General features: G+C 36.2%; 3 protein-coding genes across 3 annotated transcripts; 1 reads left to right on the top strand and 2 right to left on the bottom strand.

The window, feature by feature from the left end:
- The first annotated feature begins 557 nt into the window (after positions 1–557).
- Positions 558–5,409, top strand: LOC104220225 (phosphatidylinositol/phosphatidylcholine transfer protein SFH2). The gene is made up of 11 exons (XM_009771056.2): positions 558–810; positions 895–926; positions 1,648–1,731; positions 1,827–1,880; positions 2,337–2,414; positions 2,514–2,567; positions 3,439–3,498; positions 3,585–3,680; positions 4,000–4,101; positions 4,232–4,312; positions 4,687–5,409. Exons 1-11 carry the CDS (start codon positions 753–755, stop codon positions 5,008–5,010), a joined length of 1,023 nt encoding a protein of 340 aa, XP_009769358.1. The 5' UTR covers positions 558–752; the 3' UTR covers positions 5,011–5,409.
- Positions 5,410–5,619: 210 nt separating this feature from the next.
- LOC104220232 (WEB family protein At5g55860-like) lies at positions 5,620–8,288 on the bottom strand. The gene is made up of 3 exons (XM_009771065.2): positions 8,198–8,288; positions 7,276–7,554; positions 5,620–6,997 (listed from the first exon to the last, which is right to left on the bottom strand). Exons 2-3 carry the CDS (start codon positions 7,522–7,524, stop codon positions 5,816–5,818), a joined length of 1,431 nt encoding a protein of 476 aa, XP_009769367.1. The 5' UTR covers positions 7,525–7,554; positions 8,198–8,288; the 3' UTR covers positions 5,620–5,815.
- Positions 8,289–9,755: 1,467 nt separating this feature from the next.
- On the bottom strand, positions 9,756–17,458 carry LOC104220241 (protein C2-DOMAIN ABA-RELATED 11). Its single transcript, XM_009771074.2, has 4 exons — positions 17,160–17,458; positions 16,686–16,819; positions 14,403–14,498; positions 9,756–10,340 (listed from the first exon to the last, which is right to left on the bottom strand). The coding sequence occupies exons 2-4, from the start codon at positions 16,794–16,796 to the stop codon at positions 10,041–10,043; spliced, it is 507 nt and encodes a 168-aa protein (XP_009769376.1). The 5' UTR covers positions 16,797–16,819; positions 17,160–17,458; the 3' UTR covers positions 9,756–10,040.
- Positions 17,459–19,018: the final 1,560 nt, after the last annotated feature.

Genomic DNA, 19,018 nt, shown 5'->3' with positions numbered 1-19,018 from the left:
ATGCATTAATTTTATTTAATTTACCAATAGAAATGACACTTGTCATAAGTTTATGATCATGTGGTAATAAACACAAAGTAAGAACAATTTTCAGTCAAAACTGTGGTGTCTTTTTCTTTTATTTAATAGTGTCGGTTGGAGGGCTTGGCGTCAATTAGGTGTAGAGTCGCTTAAAATAAACTGAAAATCTTGACTTGTGGTGGTTCTAAATCGCCACACCTACAACGTGAAAATTTGGTGTCTTTTCCTTTAAAAGTGAACATTTATTTAGAATTTTTTTTGCTTTTGAAGGAGAAGGGAGATGACTTTGGTTGAGTAGAGAGACTGCTAGAATACATTCAGATTATTCAGCATTCTCCTTTTTAAATCTCAAGGCTTCATTCAAAGTCTCCTCCTTGCGTCAGTTTTGTACAAAAGCCATCTTTATTATTGTCCAGGACCAGGCACTATGACCCTTTATTTTCCATGATGAGAAAAGAGAGTTAAAAAAAAAGGGATGAGAGCATTGATGGAAAGTTGAAAGATAGAAAAGTAAAAGCATACCTTTCTTGAATCTTGACCCTTCATTCATAAAACATCAAAACTCTCTCCTCCACCCCCTCCCCCCTCTCACACACACACAAAAAGGTGGAATCTTTACTTGTATTTCTCCATCTCTCTCTATCTCTCTCTGTTGCTGTTGTTCATTATTAAATAGGAGTGAGTTATAGAGATTGAATGAGAGCAGTGATAATTCACTGAGCTCTAGCAACATGTGTGTGATTTCAGAAGAAACGATCACCCAGTTTGAAACAGCTTTAATGGAGCAAGGTAACACGATCTTTCCTTCCTTTTAACACTGATTGACTCATCGTTTTTTTTCTGTTTTCTGACCCATTTCATTTCTGAGCGCAGTAGTTGATGAAGCACTCAAAACTACTTTTCAGGTTCGCCTCTTTTTCCTCGTGCCCCTCTTAACACTATGTAGGGTTTAATTTCCTTACTTTCTTTTAAAAAATTCTCTTATATTAGCCTGCTGCGACATTTCTTCTTCCTTGTCACTAGCACCGACATTTTACTGTTAATTGTGTGGCATATCTTAATTTATTGGGCTTTTGGCCTAATTTTCAAAGATGTTAATAAAGTAGATATCTTTTGACTTTTTCCTTAATATTGGAGTTAAACCGATAATGATTAGTGATATGTTTGTTGTTGGAACTCTTAATTTATGTCTGGTTTTAGGACTTTTTGCTGTCGGTTGAGACCAATCATACTTTGGGGATTAGATTATAATTGAAACCTTATCCCTGATTCACCATCTAGCCTTGCGATGGTTCTAAAACTCCAATTTTTGGAAATAAGAAATTTCGTATCTGTTCCGCACTGCTATATAAAATTGTAAAATTGGTTTTTGTATTTTGCCTATTTAAAAGTAAAAGGAAATGAGTAAACAAAAGGATTATAACAATTCTGTTCTGCACTGCTACCTAAGTTTCACGTCAGATCTGTTGTTGTGTGTGAGTATTCTTAGTTTTAGCTAAAACTTTGAAGTGAATGATAGGAATCAGTGGAAATTTGATTGATTGTTCATTTCAAGTTTGCGTCTACGCCATTGTGTTATAATTAATGAGTGGTTCATTAGATAATCTTCTCTCTCTCTACTTGCAGAATATTCATCAAGGCTGTCCAAGGGACACATATGTGCGCTTCCTAATGGCAAGAGAGGGCAATGTTGAAAAGGCCCATAAAATGGTCAAAACCTACTCTTTTAAGACTTTTTATTTGCCTTCCATGTATTGGAGTAAATGATCTTGCATACCTGATACTTCTATTTTCTAATGTTTCAGTTGGTTGATTCTTTGACGTGGAGGGTCCAAAGTGAGATAGATGATATGTTAGCGGTGAGTATTCTAGAATTTTGATATTGTTGTTGTGGCAATCAATTTTAAAGGTTCCTGTCCTTATCAAGTCTAGTCTTTACTATTTATAGAGCTAAGAGCCTAACACCGTGCTACTAGTTTGGCTTGTAAGACGGGAACTTGATTGAGTTAGACTTTAGATGTGGGTTTTATGGTGGTATAGACCAGTAGGAAATCTTTTCAGAAGGTCCGCTACCTTTTAAATTGTGCTTCCTCAATTATGCTTAGGAGTGCAGTTGAAACTGTGCACACATACATACTTTTTTCACTAGAGTTGGTTGTATTTTATGCTATTATACATTCTTTTATGCTCACATTTGTTGTATTTTATCCTATTTTATTTTAATTATTGTTAAATGTATCCTGAAATTTTTTGCTACTTTCCAAATTATTACCTAATTGAGTTTAACGTTGATTCTTCTTTCTTTGCTATCTCAGAAGCCTATCGTTCCTACTGAGCTTTACAGAGCAATTCGTGACTCTCAGCTAATTGGGATGTCAGGTTACACGAGAGAGGTACCCATTCCTGAAATAATGTTGTAACACACATTATTGTCATCTTTTGCTCCTAGGGACTTCATAACTATTTGAGAATGCCGTTATCCTTTTTTTCAGGGCCTTCCAGTATTCGCTTTTGGTGCAGGTCTCAGCACATATGACAAAGCATCTGTAAGGGTCATTGAGATATTTATCTTCCCTCTAGTCTATAAAATTTCATGTGCATTTACTTATTCATGAACTTGTTGTCGAGACTCGAGTAGGGTGTTTGATTTGTGGATAATGGAGGTGTACTCATTGGATTAGTTTCAGATTATAGAACCTTTATTGGCTGCATTTTCCTTGCTTTTTTTTTGTGTGTGTGTGAGGGGGGGAGGGGGGGAGAGTGCTGGGATATTATTTGTAGACGAATAAGTTCAAAATGTGTTTCTGAAGATTAACTTGTCCTTGTCTCTAGCATAAGAAGTACCACAGGTTGGTGGACGAAATACAGATTGGACAGGATATTTTATTTAATATATGTAATTTTCTTGCATAGCCTACAGCTACCCAGAAAATTGCAAGTATTCATAATTGTCTAAAAATATATCAAATAATCCCCCATCCTGTGTATGAACCTCCACATCCAATTTCATGTGCAATATAATTTTAAATGGCTTATGTCGAATTAGGATCAGATTTTCATGATAGTTATGATCCACGAAGTAATTATAATTTTACACGTTGCATTAATGAAATAACTTGGTGGATGACTTAATTAACAATTGGCGTATCAATCATGCCCCCGGTATGTCTGTAATAAAAATTGTACTGACTTGTTACCTCATGGACATGACTGGAAATTTCTGCAAAATTTCATGCCTCCGGTAGGACGTTCTTCTTTAGCTTTGGTTATTTAGTTCTCAGTTTCATTGTCTTATTTGTTTTCCTGGGGGAGGGAAGTTTTTATGCTTGGAACTCTTGGGTTTCCCTTGTTTGACTCTTTCATTATAGTAACTATAGTTCTGCTGATAAAAGAAGTAACAAGAGTTCTTCATTTCAGGTCCATTATTACGTCCAATCGCACATTCAGATTAACGAATATCGAGATCGCGTGGTTCTGGTAAAAAGGATTCATAAATCCCTTCCTTTGTGTGTGGTGTACTTATAATCCCTTGCATTTTACTAAAGTTGGTTCATCTGTCACAGCCTGCTGCAAGTAAGAAGTATGGGAAACACATAGGCAAATGTCTGAAGGTTTTAGACATGACCGGCTTGAAACTTTCAGCTCTAAACCAAATAAAGGTATGTTCCAGTAAGAGTTCTACTCTCCTTTAGTTACACTCTTTCAAAGTATTATTTGATCAATGAAATTGTGGGAAAATACCAAATGTTACTGATTGTTGATCTCGAAGATTTCACTTTTAGTTTTTTTCAGTTCTTAGAGAACTTTCCGGCTAGAGCAAAGAACAAGAATATTTGTTTTGCCAGAAGAATATGTAGTTGCAAGACTATGTCTAACCATATAGACAGATACATATACTTATTTGAGAATTACCTTGGAGCCACTGCTGTTAATATTTGGAGCAAAATATATTAACTTAATGTTATTTCCTTTGTTCAGCTGTTGACTATAATTTCCTCCATTGATGACCTAAATTACCCGGAGAAGGTAGTTACATACTACATTGTGAATGCTCCATATATCTTTTCAGCTTGTTGGAAGGTTTGTCTCTTATTTATTCTTTTTCTTTTTCAGTATACTCTTTTATCGATTATTTCTTGCAAATTTAGTAGAGATTACATGTTTTGAATGACTAAATTCTCTAATCTGTTGTAACATATGAATTCATTAGGTCGTCAAGCCTCTGCTGCAGGAGAGGACAAGAAAAAAGGTTCAGGTTCTATCAGGTTGTGGACAGGATGATTTATTGAAGGTAGTTGTTCTTTTACCATTGTTTAGTTGTCATCTTCTTCTAGGAGGATGTAGCTACATTTTGTCTATAGAAAATTGGTGGAGAACTAATAAAGAAAACAGCTATTTAAATTTCCCATCTTATAGAAAATGGTATAGCCATCCAGACACTGGTTTAGAGATACAACCAACACTGATCAGTTGTAACTAGGAAAAATATGTCACTTGTCCTAAATATACCCCTATGGTTCCTTTGTAGTGTAGTTCATGATTATGAATGTGCCACTTGGATAAACAACTTCTGGTTTCAGTGATCTATTTGAGAAGGTTATCTATGTATTACCTATTCTTGGAGTTGTTGAGAGATCTAACCGTCTTGTCTGGTAATATGTGTAGATCATGGACTATTCCTCGCTCCCCCATTTTTGCCGGAGAGAAGGTTCTGGATCTTCCAAATACTCAGGCAGCTCGAATCAAAACTGTTATTCCTTGGATCATCCATTTCACCAGCAACTTTACAATTACATAAAGCAGCAGGCTTTGCTTCGTAAACCTGTTAGGCCTATTAAACAGGGTTCTGTCCATGTGAATTTTCCTGATGAGGTCACCGAGGGGACTGAGTTTGTTCAGACATTGGCATCAGAATTTCAAAAATTTGAAAATCAGAATGGGCTTGTTCAGTCCTTAGATGACCTTAATATTGATGATCATCGAGTATAGAAAGTTCTGGTCCGATAACATCCTAAAATAGGAGTTTGGGCCATTATGCACTTTACCGGCTAACAGTTCTGGATCCTCATGCAAGTATACTTATTAATAGCTCATGCAGTCAACAGAAGGCTTTCTTCTAATTAGTAGCCTCAAATTTTTATGTATTCTAATTGCACGAGGTGCGTCTTCAACATAAAACCACTAAGTATAGGGGATACGTGGTTGACATTTATAATGGTTATATTAGATGTATATAGAGGTATATGTTGCTCGAGCTCTTGTAGGAGATACTATTCGTTATCGCATGTATTAATAAATGTTTATCCGTCTCTGATGGTGGTCCTTCTATATACTATGTATTGGTATTATAGCAATAATGCTCAATTAATCCTTAAAGCTGCTTGATGATCCGCACAGATCTATTTCTTTTGTTTATGCAATTGTTGAAATATGACAGGACTAATTTGTAAGCAGTCTTTGGTATATTGATGGGAACAATGAAGATTACTAAGTTTAGCTAAAGACATCATACTAACTGAAGCAAAAAGAATAGAACGTTGCTTTAAAGACATTTTATACATAGTTTCAAATTGGTTAAAGTAACAGAAATGCAGCATAAACAAAACAAATGTCCCATATGGGAGGGTAGGAAATTCGCTTTTTGTATCTCAGTTATGTACAAGCAATCAGTCGGTGCGCCTTTTGCCATATTAATAAAATCTTAGACTTGTTTATCAAAAAAGAAAGGTTCTCAACTTGAATTCTGGTTCTCATATTGTGCATGGATGATCACAAAACTGTCACTTCCTTTCTATTAGAAGATTCTCCAGCTGCGTGATCTTACTGCTTTTGATGTTTTTTTCTTCAGTTGTCCCTCAACGACCTTTTTGGCTGCCTCAGCCATCTCTGCTGCCTTTAAAGCTTCCTTGATTGCAACTTCTATGTCCCGCTTCTCTTTCAGACCTGCCTCCACTTTCACGAGTGCTTCCTTTTCATTGGCGGTAATGGTCTCTACTTGAGCCATGGCAGTGGCAACCTTTATGTCAGCCTCATTTCTGATTTCTTCCACTTTTTTGCTTAAAGCTTCGTATATCTCAACTGCCAATTTGATCTTTCTGTTAGACTCTGGGCTTATCAGATCAGAAGTGTCTTCTGTTATCGACGAATTGTGAATCTGATCACTTGCGAGCTTCTCTGCAACTGCAACTTTCAGTCTTTCCTCTGCTTCCTTGGCTTCAGCTCGAGCTGTTACAGCTTCTTGTCTGAGTAATTCCGCCTTCTTCTTCATCTCTTCTGCTTCCTGTAGAAACTGAACAGCCTCGGAAGTAAACTGTTGGATATCTCCCTTTGGCGTTTTCGCTTCAAGCTCTTTCTTGCTGTTATCAAGATTTAAACGCAAGTTCTCAGCAAGGGCTTCTGCTTCATCTGCCTTCTTTTTAAGTTGAGAGTTCTGGCCCTTGAAGCTATCTAATTCTGCTTGAAGGGAATCCACCAGGCTTCTGAACGACCTTTCTTCGGCTACTATCTCTTGAAATGCCTTTTTAGTACGATCAAGCTCTGAACTTGCTTTGGCAAAAGAATCCATATCCGAGGCACGGACATTGTTGAGTTGTTCTTGCAAGCTTTCAATCGCCTTATTAGTTTCCTCGAGCTTCTCCACTAGATTTTCGTCCCTGATTTTCTTCTCTGCTTCTTCCTTAGCTGTCCTAAGAGGAGATTCTTCTTTATTTGCAACAAGCAGATATCCATGCTCATCTAGCTCACTGTTGGATTTCTCATCTTGGAGTTGTCTAGCTCGTGCCTTTGCAGCTTCGGCTGCCTCAATGGCTGCTTGCTTTGATTTGCATAACGTTTCGAGCTGGTTTGTGAGTTCCTGCAGAGTTGTCTTGGCATTTTCCAGCTCACGGAGAGCATGACCTTTTGAAGTTTCTATGCTTCTTATCTGTTGTTTGAGGCTATCAAGTTCTCTGAGGGCCAAGTTAAGCTGACTCTCCTTCTATAAAACCACAATCAAGTCACGTGTTATTTATTAGCATATGTGAGAATGACTTTAATATATACTAGCTAGTCCAGTCAAACCTCTCTATAACAGCCTCGTTTGTTCCTATAATTTTTGGCTGCTACAGTGAAGTGTTGTTATAAAGGACATATGTTATAACATAACATAAAAATCGGTTCCGAAAAAACTTGGCTTTTGTGGTGAATGGTTGTTATATAGAGATGTTGTTATAGAGAGGCCTGACTATATTCCTAGACATGTTATTGCATACCTACCTCTTCAGCGATTTTTGATTTCTTAAAGGTAAGAGGCTTAGCCTTGGGGGAGGAACCGGTACCAGCTTCACCAAACAAACTAACAGCAGCTCTGACGGATTGGAAAGGTGATCTGGTATCAATCTCTCCCACCTCGTTTCTAGGGGATCCACCTATGCTTCGAGTTACTATTATTCTCGGCGAACCTGTTGGACTCGACGTTGTAGATCTTGGAGAGCCTGATCCATTTTGCCGCCGGTTTCTCAACATTGTCTTTCTTGTAATTCCTCCTGATGAATCCTGCAAAACATCAAACATACATACCATGGCATGTTAAATAAATTATGAGTTTCCAAGTTTTAAAAATAATGCACCATAAAACCATCGCTCTAACCCGTGTCATTACGTTTTCTGATCCAAACCAAAAAACCCCCTCATCATCTGGAACCAATATACAATATAATAATTATTCCAAAATTTTGACTCATCCCATTCCCAGAGCCAATATGTTCCTATTCAAGAATTGAAAGAATCTGCAGGTGGAACTTTTACTGCTAATAAGGTCCACCAACCATTAGAGAAACGAGATGGACTCGAGATTATGGTGTCCAATGCTAACCATGAGTGAGGCGGACTTAGGGGGCGAACCGAAAAATTACACTGTATAGATAAGGCAAAATATGTTTTCTATCTCTATATATTATATTTTGAATCCTCTTGAAATAATCAAAAAACATAGTTTAGTGGTCAAGGGGGTTCAAAATCTTTGTAAGGTCATTGGTTCAATCCCCCCACTAGCTATAATATTTTTAAATTTTTTCTTTTTGAATCCGCTTAGCGAAAATCCTGCCTGCCACTGCATGAGATGCTTACGTTGACATTGCAGGAATGCAATAAATCAGATATAACTAAAAGATGGAATATAGAAAAGGTAAAAATGAACCTGACAGGTTAGCAAGTGGCTCACTTCTTCTCCTTCTTCGTTAAAAAGAAGGAGATGTCAGGATCCAACAGACTGCCGTATGGCTAATGTTTTATCATAGGTATCTCAATGATGTCGAGATGCCTTTGTGTTTATATATACGTAAGATGTGTTTCAAAGCTGCAACTTCAGGTCCTTGTCTTTCTCCCCTTGAATCCTCCGTGTTGGGAAGAGAAATGATAGCGGTAAGAAAACGAAGAATCACAAAAAGGGAAAAAGACGAAGATGGTTAGGAGGAGGGAGGTTCATATATCTAAAAGTGTTTTATTGCATCATGCAATGGCATAAAGCAGCCGTTTTACTTTTAGGAATATACGAGGTTTGAGATCTTGTTTTTTTTTTCTTTTAATTATTTGTTTGACACAGTACTTCCCTTCCAAGGATTTTTAGAGGTATTTGCAGAATAAGCGCGAAAAGAATGGCTTCATTGCTCGCCATACAGATGGTAGTTGAGGAGAAATGGCCGCAGAAACGACAACCTTCAGAAAATGTACGGCTCGTGGCACAGTAATTGGGAATTTTCTTAGTTGAGCATTAACTTGTTGAATAACTAATATGATAAAATATAAAATTAATATGCTAGAATATCAATGTAATTTATATATTATTAAATATGTTATCACCATTAAATACCATCATTATATCTGTGTATACATATTTATACATAATTATATACTATTATAATACCGTGTATATATGTATTCCATGTATACATATAATTATTCACTAACATTAACATGAATGTACAATCTATATGTACAATGGCTGAAGAATTTATGAATGACTATAATATACTATAATTGTATTATATTGTGTATACCATAAATACGTCATATATGATAGTAGTATAATACATACATACTTAAATACACACGTACATGGATGTATATATGGTTAAGATACAATGAATATATACTATTCATCATGTATTCAACAATTATACAATATAATGAATTATTAAATTTGATATATTACAAGTATAATAATAAATAGAGTTAAAAGCAATTACGTGAAGGAGAAATCAGAGCATCTTGAGGTAGTGCATTAAATGAGGGAGAGAAAGTTGTGGGAATGGATTCGGAAGATATGTGAAGTGCTATTAATTAGTAATCCCTATTTTAATGGGATTGTGTTAGAAATGTAGTCAATTAGCTGTCATGTTTGTTAATTACTTATTACTGCTCGGATTTTGCAAAATATTCTCAATTATTGCCTAATTATGTTTTTTCTTTTGCAAAAATGTATATTGTATATTAAAGTGTAGTAGATCTAGCTATTCAACTCTGATCTCGTCTGGACGTAAGGAGACATCCTTATCCTATTCCACAAGTTAACCACAAAAACAGATTGATGCGAAAAAGAAAGTAAGGACTAAAAGCATACGCTGGGCTTTCAGTGAGAAGGTACCCCTTCCCGATGCTGTTGAAATATAGAACCTATATGAAACCCTTTAACCCATTGTCATGACCTTAACCGCAAAATAGAGAATAGCAAAACCTATTTCGAGAAGTGAACCAAATCAGTCTAATAGCACACAGAAATGGATTTTACTCCATCTGGCTGCGGTTAGCTATTGTAAAGGACTAGGAGAAGTAATGTTCTGACTTGAGCACGATAGTTTTTGAGTACATTCTACAGATATGGACATTTGAGTTCCAACAAAAGCTACAAAGCTCTGGCTCTACTACTGGACATATCACACACTAAACACATGCTAAATCTTTGACATCTTTTTCCAGCTACAATAGGAAAGTATCTTTTCTACAGCTCAAACAACCCTAACTTCAACAGATCAATTGCTGTCTTACTTGGAGGGAGCTGCAGAGGGAAGATTGATCAATTTGATCTTCAATTCTATATCCCCAGACTCCACCTCACAGAGCCTCAACCAAACATCTTGCACAACCTCACCATTCACCCAATTGATACTGCTGTCTGCTGCTAGACAGTTATCGCTCTCTGGGATAACCTTCCTCAGTGTTGTCCCTTCACTGGCAATCCCAAGAATCTTTCTCAATCTAGCAGAAGCAACTAAAGGCTGAAGGCTGAGATGAGCATTTCCCATTTTGTCATCGGCCTTGAAACGGTCTTTATCAAACACTTGCTGTTACAATAAAAATTTCACAAGTTGAAAAGAAGCTTATATAAAGATTTGAAATGGCTGCTCAGGACATTAAAATGATCCCATTTCAGGTAGAAAAATATACAACCCTAAAGACAAGGCATAAAGCCATGGGAGAACCTTTTTTTTTTTAGGCATAGAACAGTACCTTTTGTACATCTAAGTTTATCTTTAACATACATGTAAATCATCATGGAAGCATAGAAATGCAAAATGCGTGCCCAGCAACTACAAAGCAGGATCACAGAATAGTGGAGCAACAGTTCAGTAATAGCTAGTTTCGTAGAATGCCCTAACTATAATTGTGGATAACCTAAAGACCTGTTCGGCTAACTTATCTGTTCAAACATTAGAATAAGAAAATAAAACTATGCTATCATTATAATGAGAAGATCATCTCCTTTTTGTTTCTCTTTAATAAGTAACAGTGACACATCCTCTTATAACTCTGGCTCCCAAATCACAAACTTTACCATGAAAGTAGAACCAAGTTAGTACAAAATGGTAACGACGTGGTATAGAAGAAATACATTTTTGGACAACCAACTAAAAGGGGTGGTTTGATATTATCTTCTCCCCTACCCTGTAACACCCCCCCCCCTGCTTGATTGTTTTTCTATTTGTTTCGTTTGCTTAGTTTCATCAAATTATCTGCCTGATCACCACTTAGAGGTGGAAAAATTAAGTAAGAAATGGGTAATGTAATGTTTACCTATTCCAAAGTGCACAACAACAACAACAACAACAACAACCCAGTGGAATCCCACAAGTGGGGTCTGGGGAGGGTAGTGTGTACGCAGACCTTACCCCTAGTAGGGAGGCTATTTCCGATAGACCCTCGGCTAAAGAAGATGAAAAGAGACAGTGGCGCAGTAATATCAGACATATTCCAAAGTGCACAATCACTAATTTTCAACCATTCATGAATTGCCTATATATAATCTTTCACACAGTTACAATATGCTCACGGTGTAACTTGGAGAGCTGGCAGAGCCAAAGTATAGTAAAAAGGGAACAGCAGTTTTAAGAATCATCCGTCTATGCATCTTTTAGGCATTATGGTTGGAAGGAAACAAGTCATGGTTGGAAGGAAACAAGTCTAGAATTAAGAACAAATGTCTACATAAATTTTTTTTTTTTTGTGTAAGCGTAGCATATTGGAAAACGTGAAATGAAACTTGGACCTTCTATAGATGCTAGGGAGGAAATTGTATTAGGCTGTCTTTGAGCCTTCTTTCATGTACTTTTGTGTACCATCTTGGTACTTTATTAAATAAAATATGTTACCTTATCCAAAAAAAAAAAAATTGATGGTTGCCACCTCTCAAAAAAGGACCAAATTAACGTCCTAAACATAGTCCTTTTGTGCCTTTTCTATTTTTGCATTCAAACGCATGGTTAACTCCTATTGAATTACTTCAAAGCATCACATTTTCTTGTCCACTCGATATCGTGGTGTAATTTTTGAGCATGGACAATCCCAGAGACAGATTCCTATGAATGATAACATATTGCATGGCCGCTTCAACCAGATGTACACCTTGAGCAACATTGAAAAGTTCGTGTGCACTTTCTTCATAATATAATTTTGCCCACAAAGCTCCTACATAACATCTCAGCAGCAAATTAATATCACTTCTCTCGACATGAAAGATATCAGAAGCCTCGATACTATACAGAGACGTTCCTTTGCTTCAAAAAGAGAAGCTTAAACTTTTTTTTTAATAAGGAAAAATTTGGACCATTTATCGATTTGTGCGAAGAAAGTTTATTAAACTCTAGCAAGTACATTGGAGAAAGACCACACAGCATCAGCTTACTGTACTAAAATCTTGTCCGCACTGCAAAAGATGGACCTTTGAGTAGTGCTGTTTCTTGTAAGACCTTTCTCTTTGTCTTTCCGATCACTCACTCCAATTTAGTTTTCCCTATTCTATTTATTTCATTTCCTGTTCTCTTTATTAGTTTATCGACCTAGAAAAACATACGACAAAGTTCCGAGGGAGGTTCTATGGAATGTTTGGAGGCTAGAGGTGTACATGTTGCATACATTAGGGCGATTAAAGACATGTATGATGAAGCCAAGACCGGGTAAGAGCAATTGGAGGAGACTCGGAGCACTTCCAAGTAGTGATGGAGTTGCACCAGGTATCAGCTCTTAGCCTATTTTTTATTTGCTTTGGTGATGGAGGAATTGAGCAGCATATCCAAGGGGAGGTGCCCTGGTGTGCTATTTGAGGATGACATAGTAGTGATTGACGAGACACGTGGTTGTTAACGCTATGCTGGAGGTTTGGACACAGACTTGGAATCCAAAGGTTTTAGGTTGAGCAGGACCAAAAACTTAAAGTGCAAGTTCAGTGACGTGACGCAAGAGACAGATGTGGAAGTGAGTATTCATACACAAAGTCATCCCTAAGAGAGATAACTTTCAAGTATCTGGGGTCAATAATCCAAGGAAATTGGGAGATTGACGATGATGTCACATCGTATTAGTGTGGGGGTAGGTCAAATGGAAGCTCGTATCAGTTGTCTTGTGTGCTAAGAAGGTGCCACCAAAACTTAAGGATAAGTTCTCTAAAGCAATTGTTAGACCAACTATGTCGTATGGGGCAAAATGTTGGTCAATCAAGAACTCTCGCACTCAGAAAATGAAAGTAGCGGAAATGAGGATGCTTAGATTGATGTGTGGGCAACACTAGGAGAGATATGATTAGGAACGAAGATATTCGGGACAAGGTGGGAGTGGCCTCCGTAGTTGACAAAATGAGGGAAGCGAGACTGAGATGGTTTGGGCATGTGGATAGGAGATGCACAGATGCCCAGCGAGGAGGTGTAAGAGGTTAACTATTATGGGTCTGAAGAGAGGTAGAAGTAGGCCGAAAAAGTATTGGGGAGAAGTGATTAGACAGGACATGGCACATATTTAGCTTACCGAAGACATGACCCCAAATACAAGGATATAAAGGTTGAGGATTGGGTAGAAGGTTAGTAGATAGTCAAATTTGGGACACCGTATCTGTTTCATGTTTCCATATCAGTAGTATTATTATGACATTTCTCGTTTTATCTTAGTCTTTGATTTCTATTATTACCAGTTGTTTTCTCTTGTTTAGGTTTTCTTATTGCGTGCTATTTTGTTGTTGTTACTTTTCTTGTCTTCATTATTTTCAACATGGCTTCTTTAATACTCCTTCCGTTTCAATTTAGATGACAAGCTTTTATAATCACACAAACGTCATGGCCCCACAAAGCTTTTAACCCTTAAGCTTTTAAGACCACAAGTTTCAAAAGTCTCCCTCTTTTCTCTTAAACTCTGTGCCGAGTCAAACTACCTCATCTAAATTGAAACAGAGGAAGTACTTTTTTTGCCAAGGGTCTATCGAAAACACAAGATAGAGGTAAGTTATGCGTACACATTACTCTCCCGAGACCCCACACTGTGGGAATACACTGGGTATGAGTGTTGTTGTTCTCTTCGTTAGCTTCTTTCTCCTTTTCTCAATTTTCTCTGGGTTTTTTTACCTGTCAGATGTATAAAATTAAGCTTGTGGTCTCGCATCAACGATTATCTGATTATCGCCCTTGGCCTTTTAATTCAGAATTAGTAATTTGTGGTCATTTCCCCAAGTGAAACATATAGTATCCAATGATACCTTAAGAAAAAAATTTATATTATTATTTTTTTAGTTCTAATGCTATATATACACTTATTCTGATGATATATCTCAGATAACACTCAAGAAATGGCCCCTTTCCCAATTAGTCCGCAGCTAGATTCCAATATTTCCGTTAATCACATTCTACTACTAGGATATACAAACAACATAAGTATGCAGAGCTTAAGGACACCTTTACCCAGCCGTCAAAGTTGTAACTTTTACGCATGATGCCTAATCATGGAACATCAGACTGGCTCCAGTAACAATCCAAGATAAGCCGGTTGATATGCAAACTTAGGAAAATATAAGCATGCAGCATGTTTAATTAAACCATATGAATAACAACATAAAGTACATGAAATTCAAAGGTAGAAACACTTACCAATTTGAGAACTTCAGCAGGTTCTGAAAAGGAGAAATCAAATTCTTCATTCCAAACAGGATCAAGGCAGCTATGTATGACCTTTGTTTTTGCAGTCTAGTACAACAAATAGATGCAGTATAAAATAAGCACCGGAAATCAACTTGGATAACTGCCATGCAACGTGACGAGTAGCATTACACATCACCCAGCCAAATATATAAGGCATGAGTGCATGACATACAACATACAAAATATCAAATAATTCCCTGCTTATGAAATAGATTTATGTTCGGTATTGAAAATACAGACAAGGGGGGATGCACGTTGCTCCAAGCAGTGTCATCCGATAAATTAACTAAAATTATGTGTAAACAATAATTAAAAACAGAAATTAGAAGATAAATTGATTAGGATGACACCGCTAGGCAAAGTGAAGCGTCCCAATCCAAAGGTCACACTGGTGCCTTTTCAAGTGGAAGGACACAAGTTCGATTCTGTAGATGGGTGCTTCATACAATTTTTCATACAAAAAAGATCCTCAGAATGACACAAAACGGCTGTACGAACAAAGACAATTCAAGGAAATCCAAGAAGAAAAAATAAAGAAAGCACAAACACAACCATCACTCTCATTTTCCTTCTAAATCAATCATGGCTCTAAAGACACTTCATTATTAGCGACTATATATCTCAAAAATCAATAACTCTTTTTGTTTAATTTCTTAATATATTCCCATAAATACTCCATATTGTTCGCTCATCTACTCTCTAACTTTTACTTATTTCCATATCCAACTTGGATGCCACACTCCCTTCTCTCCCGCTTTAGTCTCCGCAGTGGCATATCTAGGTGGGGGGCCTCGATTTATGCGCAACCTAGCTCTCATCCCTAGATCATGTATAATAATACTATATTTTTTCAAAAGTACTTATATATGTGTGTGTGCACGCGCACCCAAGCTCAAAGTGTCATATGGTGCAATGGTTATAGGGTGAACCTCTCTAAGTGAGGTCGGGGGTTCAAATCCTATGTATATCTTGTTGTTTTTTCCTTTCTTGCATTAATTAAGTACTTCTTATTTTTCTTTCTTTGTTTGTTTGGTATAACACATTGAAATCCCTATTTTCCTTTTGTCATCGTAAAATTTTAAATAATTAAAACAAATTTATATATCAAAACTAGTAGCAGTGGAGGATATAGTGTATAGCCGAAGGGTTCAACTGATCCAACATTTTCGACATGATATATATATATATATATATATATATATATATATATATATTTGCAAAAAGTTGTTCAAAGCTGTAATGGGTTCAATAGAAAGAACCTAAAGGTTGAACCCGTTAAATTTATATTCTAGATCCACCTCTACGTAATAGTGCACCCATCTTCTCGAAATTCTAGATCCGCCCTTGAGTTTCGAGCCATCCATCACATGCGATTCTCCAACGAGTTAATATATGTTAGCTTCTTTTTTTCTCTCTTCATGAAAGAGTTAACTATCTTTTTTAGATATCTTTTGGGATTAGTTCTAAGGGTCTATAATTTGAGATTTTGTAATGTAACGATTTGCTTTACCACTTCTTCAGAATGGAATGCCAACGTAAAATTTCTTTCTAGATCCAATTGAGACAGGTTTTGCTATGTCTTCCAAGCATTTAAAAAAAGTTCAACTGGTAAAAGTTCATCTAATTTAGAAGAGATAACAATCAATCAGAACAATTGTTTCATTTTGAAAGACAAAATGAAGGAGTTGAGATGCTTTAAAGTCGTACCAGGGAAAAATGTTAGCAATTTGAAGATACCCCAAGTTCGACCATGATGCTCTAGGAAGAGGGTACATTAAATTGAATGAAGACAAAAGCGTATCATGAATACATTTCTAAAAAAGAGAACTTGTCGAGGGCAATTCTGCCAATTTATTTCAAATGAGTTTATTAAGATGATCTTGTCAACGTAATTGATTCATTTATTCTCCTTTTTAAACGTCAGGAGGAAGCAGTGGGAAAATTTCCCGTGATGGGCAAAAGCTTGATGGAGCAACGCCAACACCGCTTAAGATAAATCCTGCATACTGCATACGCCACTCAATACAGAAAGCTTCAAATGTGAAGAATAGTCAAAGAAAGAGACGTCGCAAAGTCCACATATGAAAGAGAGATACAATATTAATAGCTCTATTGTTTATTTTGACATGGCTAAAACAAGTTAGTACTAAGATTCAATTCAGAATGGTAAGTGGTAAAGCTAGTTTTACAGGTCAAAGAAGAGAGAAAAATATAAGAAACGTCAGGAACAACCTGATTACCCAGCTTGAGAATGACATAAGGATCACTGCTCTTGAAGTCCCGAATCACCAAACGCTTGCCTTTTACAACAGTCACTTTTAGCTGTCCAAATTTGTCTCCCATAATTAATTCATAAACGAACAAACCTGCATCCACAAGGTCCAATACATACACATTAAATCCCTAACTGGAGATGAAACAATTGCTTATGTACAAAAATTGACTCAATCCGAATTTTCTGTTACTCATTGCAGAATACATGCAGTTCTACTCATGTATATATAGATAAGGCAGATGAAAAAAAATATTAAAGCAGCAAACTTTTCTCCAATTTCAGCTCCAAAAAGGGAAAACATAGAAACAGAAACTTAGCAAAAGAACACAGTAACCCTAGACTGCAGTATAGGCAGACAGCAGAGAAATATCACCAACACGGTCAGTAATCAAAATCTTGAAAACAACATAAAAGAGACATTTTTAACTCACTTGAATGAGACCCAGATATCTGTCTCAAAAACTGAAGTAGCAAAATCACTTGTTGCAAATGTTGCTTTGGTTTCTTCAAATGGTTCTGCTCGAAGAAGCCAGAGAGACCCAAGAAAGGACAAAGTTCCAAATGCACTGAACGTTTGTTTTTATTATGGGAGTGAATTAAGGAATTTACATATCTAAAATCTTAGTTATGGATTTCAAGGGACAAACTATAGAATATTTACGTATGAGGCTATAAGCAAAAGGGGGTGGGGTTGTTTCGTTTGTGTTAATTAGATATAAGTTTGTTTAAGAGCACATATCTAGGACTCTTGAGGAGTCATTTCTTTTTGCCCCATTTACAAGCTAATATTCACGCGCTTTCCCCTTTTTATGAATTTCTATTTTTCTATGTATTTTCGTATTCGTTTTTATATTCCATTTTTACCCCCTTTTTTCCTTTCTTTGTGTTGTAGCTTCCAATCGTTTTTAATGCACCGTTGTCTCGGTGATAATTCACATTCTTCCGCCCTTTTCGAGAGTTTGAACTGTAATATAAAATTATTCTCAAAATTTTCTATTTATAGTAGTTATGGATCTAATTGAAGAGTGTGGAGGGAGAATGGATAGAAAGATACCCCTGAAGATCACTTAATGAACTGAAAAGATACATTAGTGAAAAATTATTATCGGATTTGATCCAAGCATGTGATAAACTTGAATACCTTAGAACCCATGATAAAGAGACTCATTTTCAATGAAATAAATACCTCCATAATTGGAAATAGAAATAGTTAGAATTCATTAAAGAGATCGAAAATCTACTGATGAGATAAGAAATTATTCATGCACCACGCACTAATATTTCTTTGATGTTTAATTTGATAAGGAATCATCCGAGTACGAATACAAGCTTGTTGCTTTTTATTCCACTATACTTTAATTGAAGCTGCAGACTGATCCATTTATTCTTTAAAACAATTTCGTTTAAAATTTGATAACAGTAATTCTTTCTCTTTTTCTGGTAATATGTTAGTTTGAGTGCATGTATGGATTACTAAAGAACTTGGTTTTTTACCGTATTTCTTAAGCGTAAAATAAATAAGCAATACAATGAACACAGTGATTTTTACGTGGAAAATCACCCGACTCAAAAGGTCACGACCTACCACGTAGGATTTTCAACTCCAACTCCACTAGAACAATGAGCCAAACTGTATCAATTACAAGACTGTAATTCAGTACTCTCTGGTACTCCTACTACTCCTATTTGATTTACAAGTTACTCTAACTTGTAAATCAAAACTCACTAACTATTTATGACGTTTGATTACAACTCAATTTCCTAAAATACATTCATTACACTAACTCTAAATAATGCAAAGAAAGTACTCAACACAAGTAAAAACAACTTATGGCACTTTAGTTGATGTGTGAAAGGCTAGTTCAGAAGTCCAAAGTTAATCATATTTAAACACGACTTGAGATCTTCTAGGAGTCTTATTCATAGTCAACTTCCTCTTTGATATGAGTCATGTAAATACCTAATTTTTGCCTTGTATATATATATATATATATATATATATATATATATATATATATATATATATATATATATATATGTGTGTGTGTGTGTGTGTGTGTGTGTGTGTGTGTGTGTGTGTGTGTGTGTGTGTGTGTGTGTATATGTATAGGTTTTAAGAGTTGAGTAATGGTTTGATAAATGGGGTAAGGATTGGGCTAGTATAATTTAATTAAAAATGTGCCAAAATTGGCCCAAATTTTGAGCCAGAAGAACCCAAATCCGGTCCAAAAGGGGGCTGTTAAGAAGAGCTTAAAACGACGTAGTTTTGTCTTGAAACTACGTCGTTTTG

The sequence above is a fragment of the Nicotiana sylvestris genome, chromosome 5, assembly GCF_000393655.2.
Source record: "Nicotiana sylvestris chromosome 5, ASM39365v2, whole genome shotgun sequence".
Taxonomy (NCBI): domain Eukaryota; kingdom Viridiplantae; phylum Streptophyta; class Magnoliopsida; order Solanales; family Solanaceae; genus Nicotiana; species Nicotiana sylvestris.
This window is presented reverse-complemented; position numbering and strand designations above follow the sequence as displayed.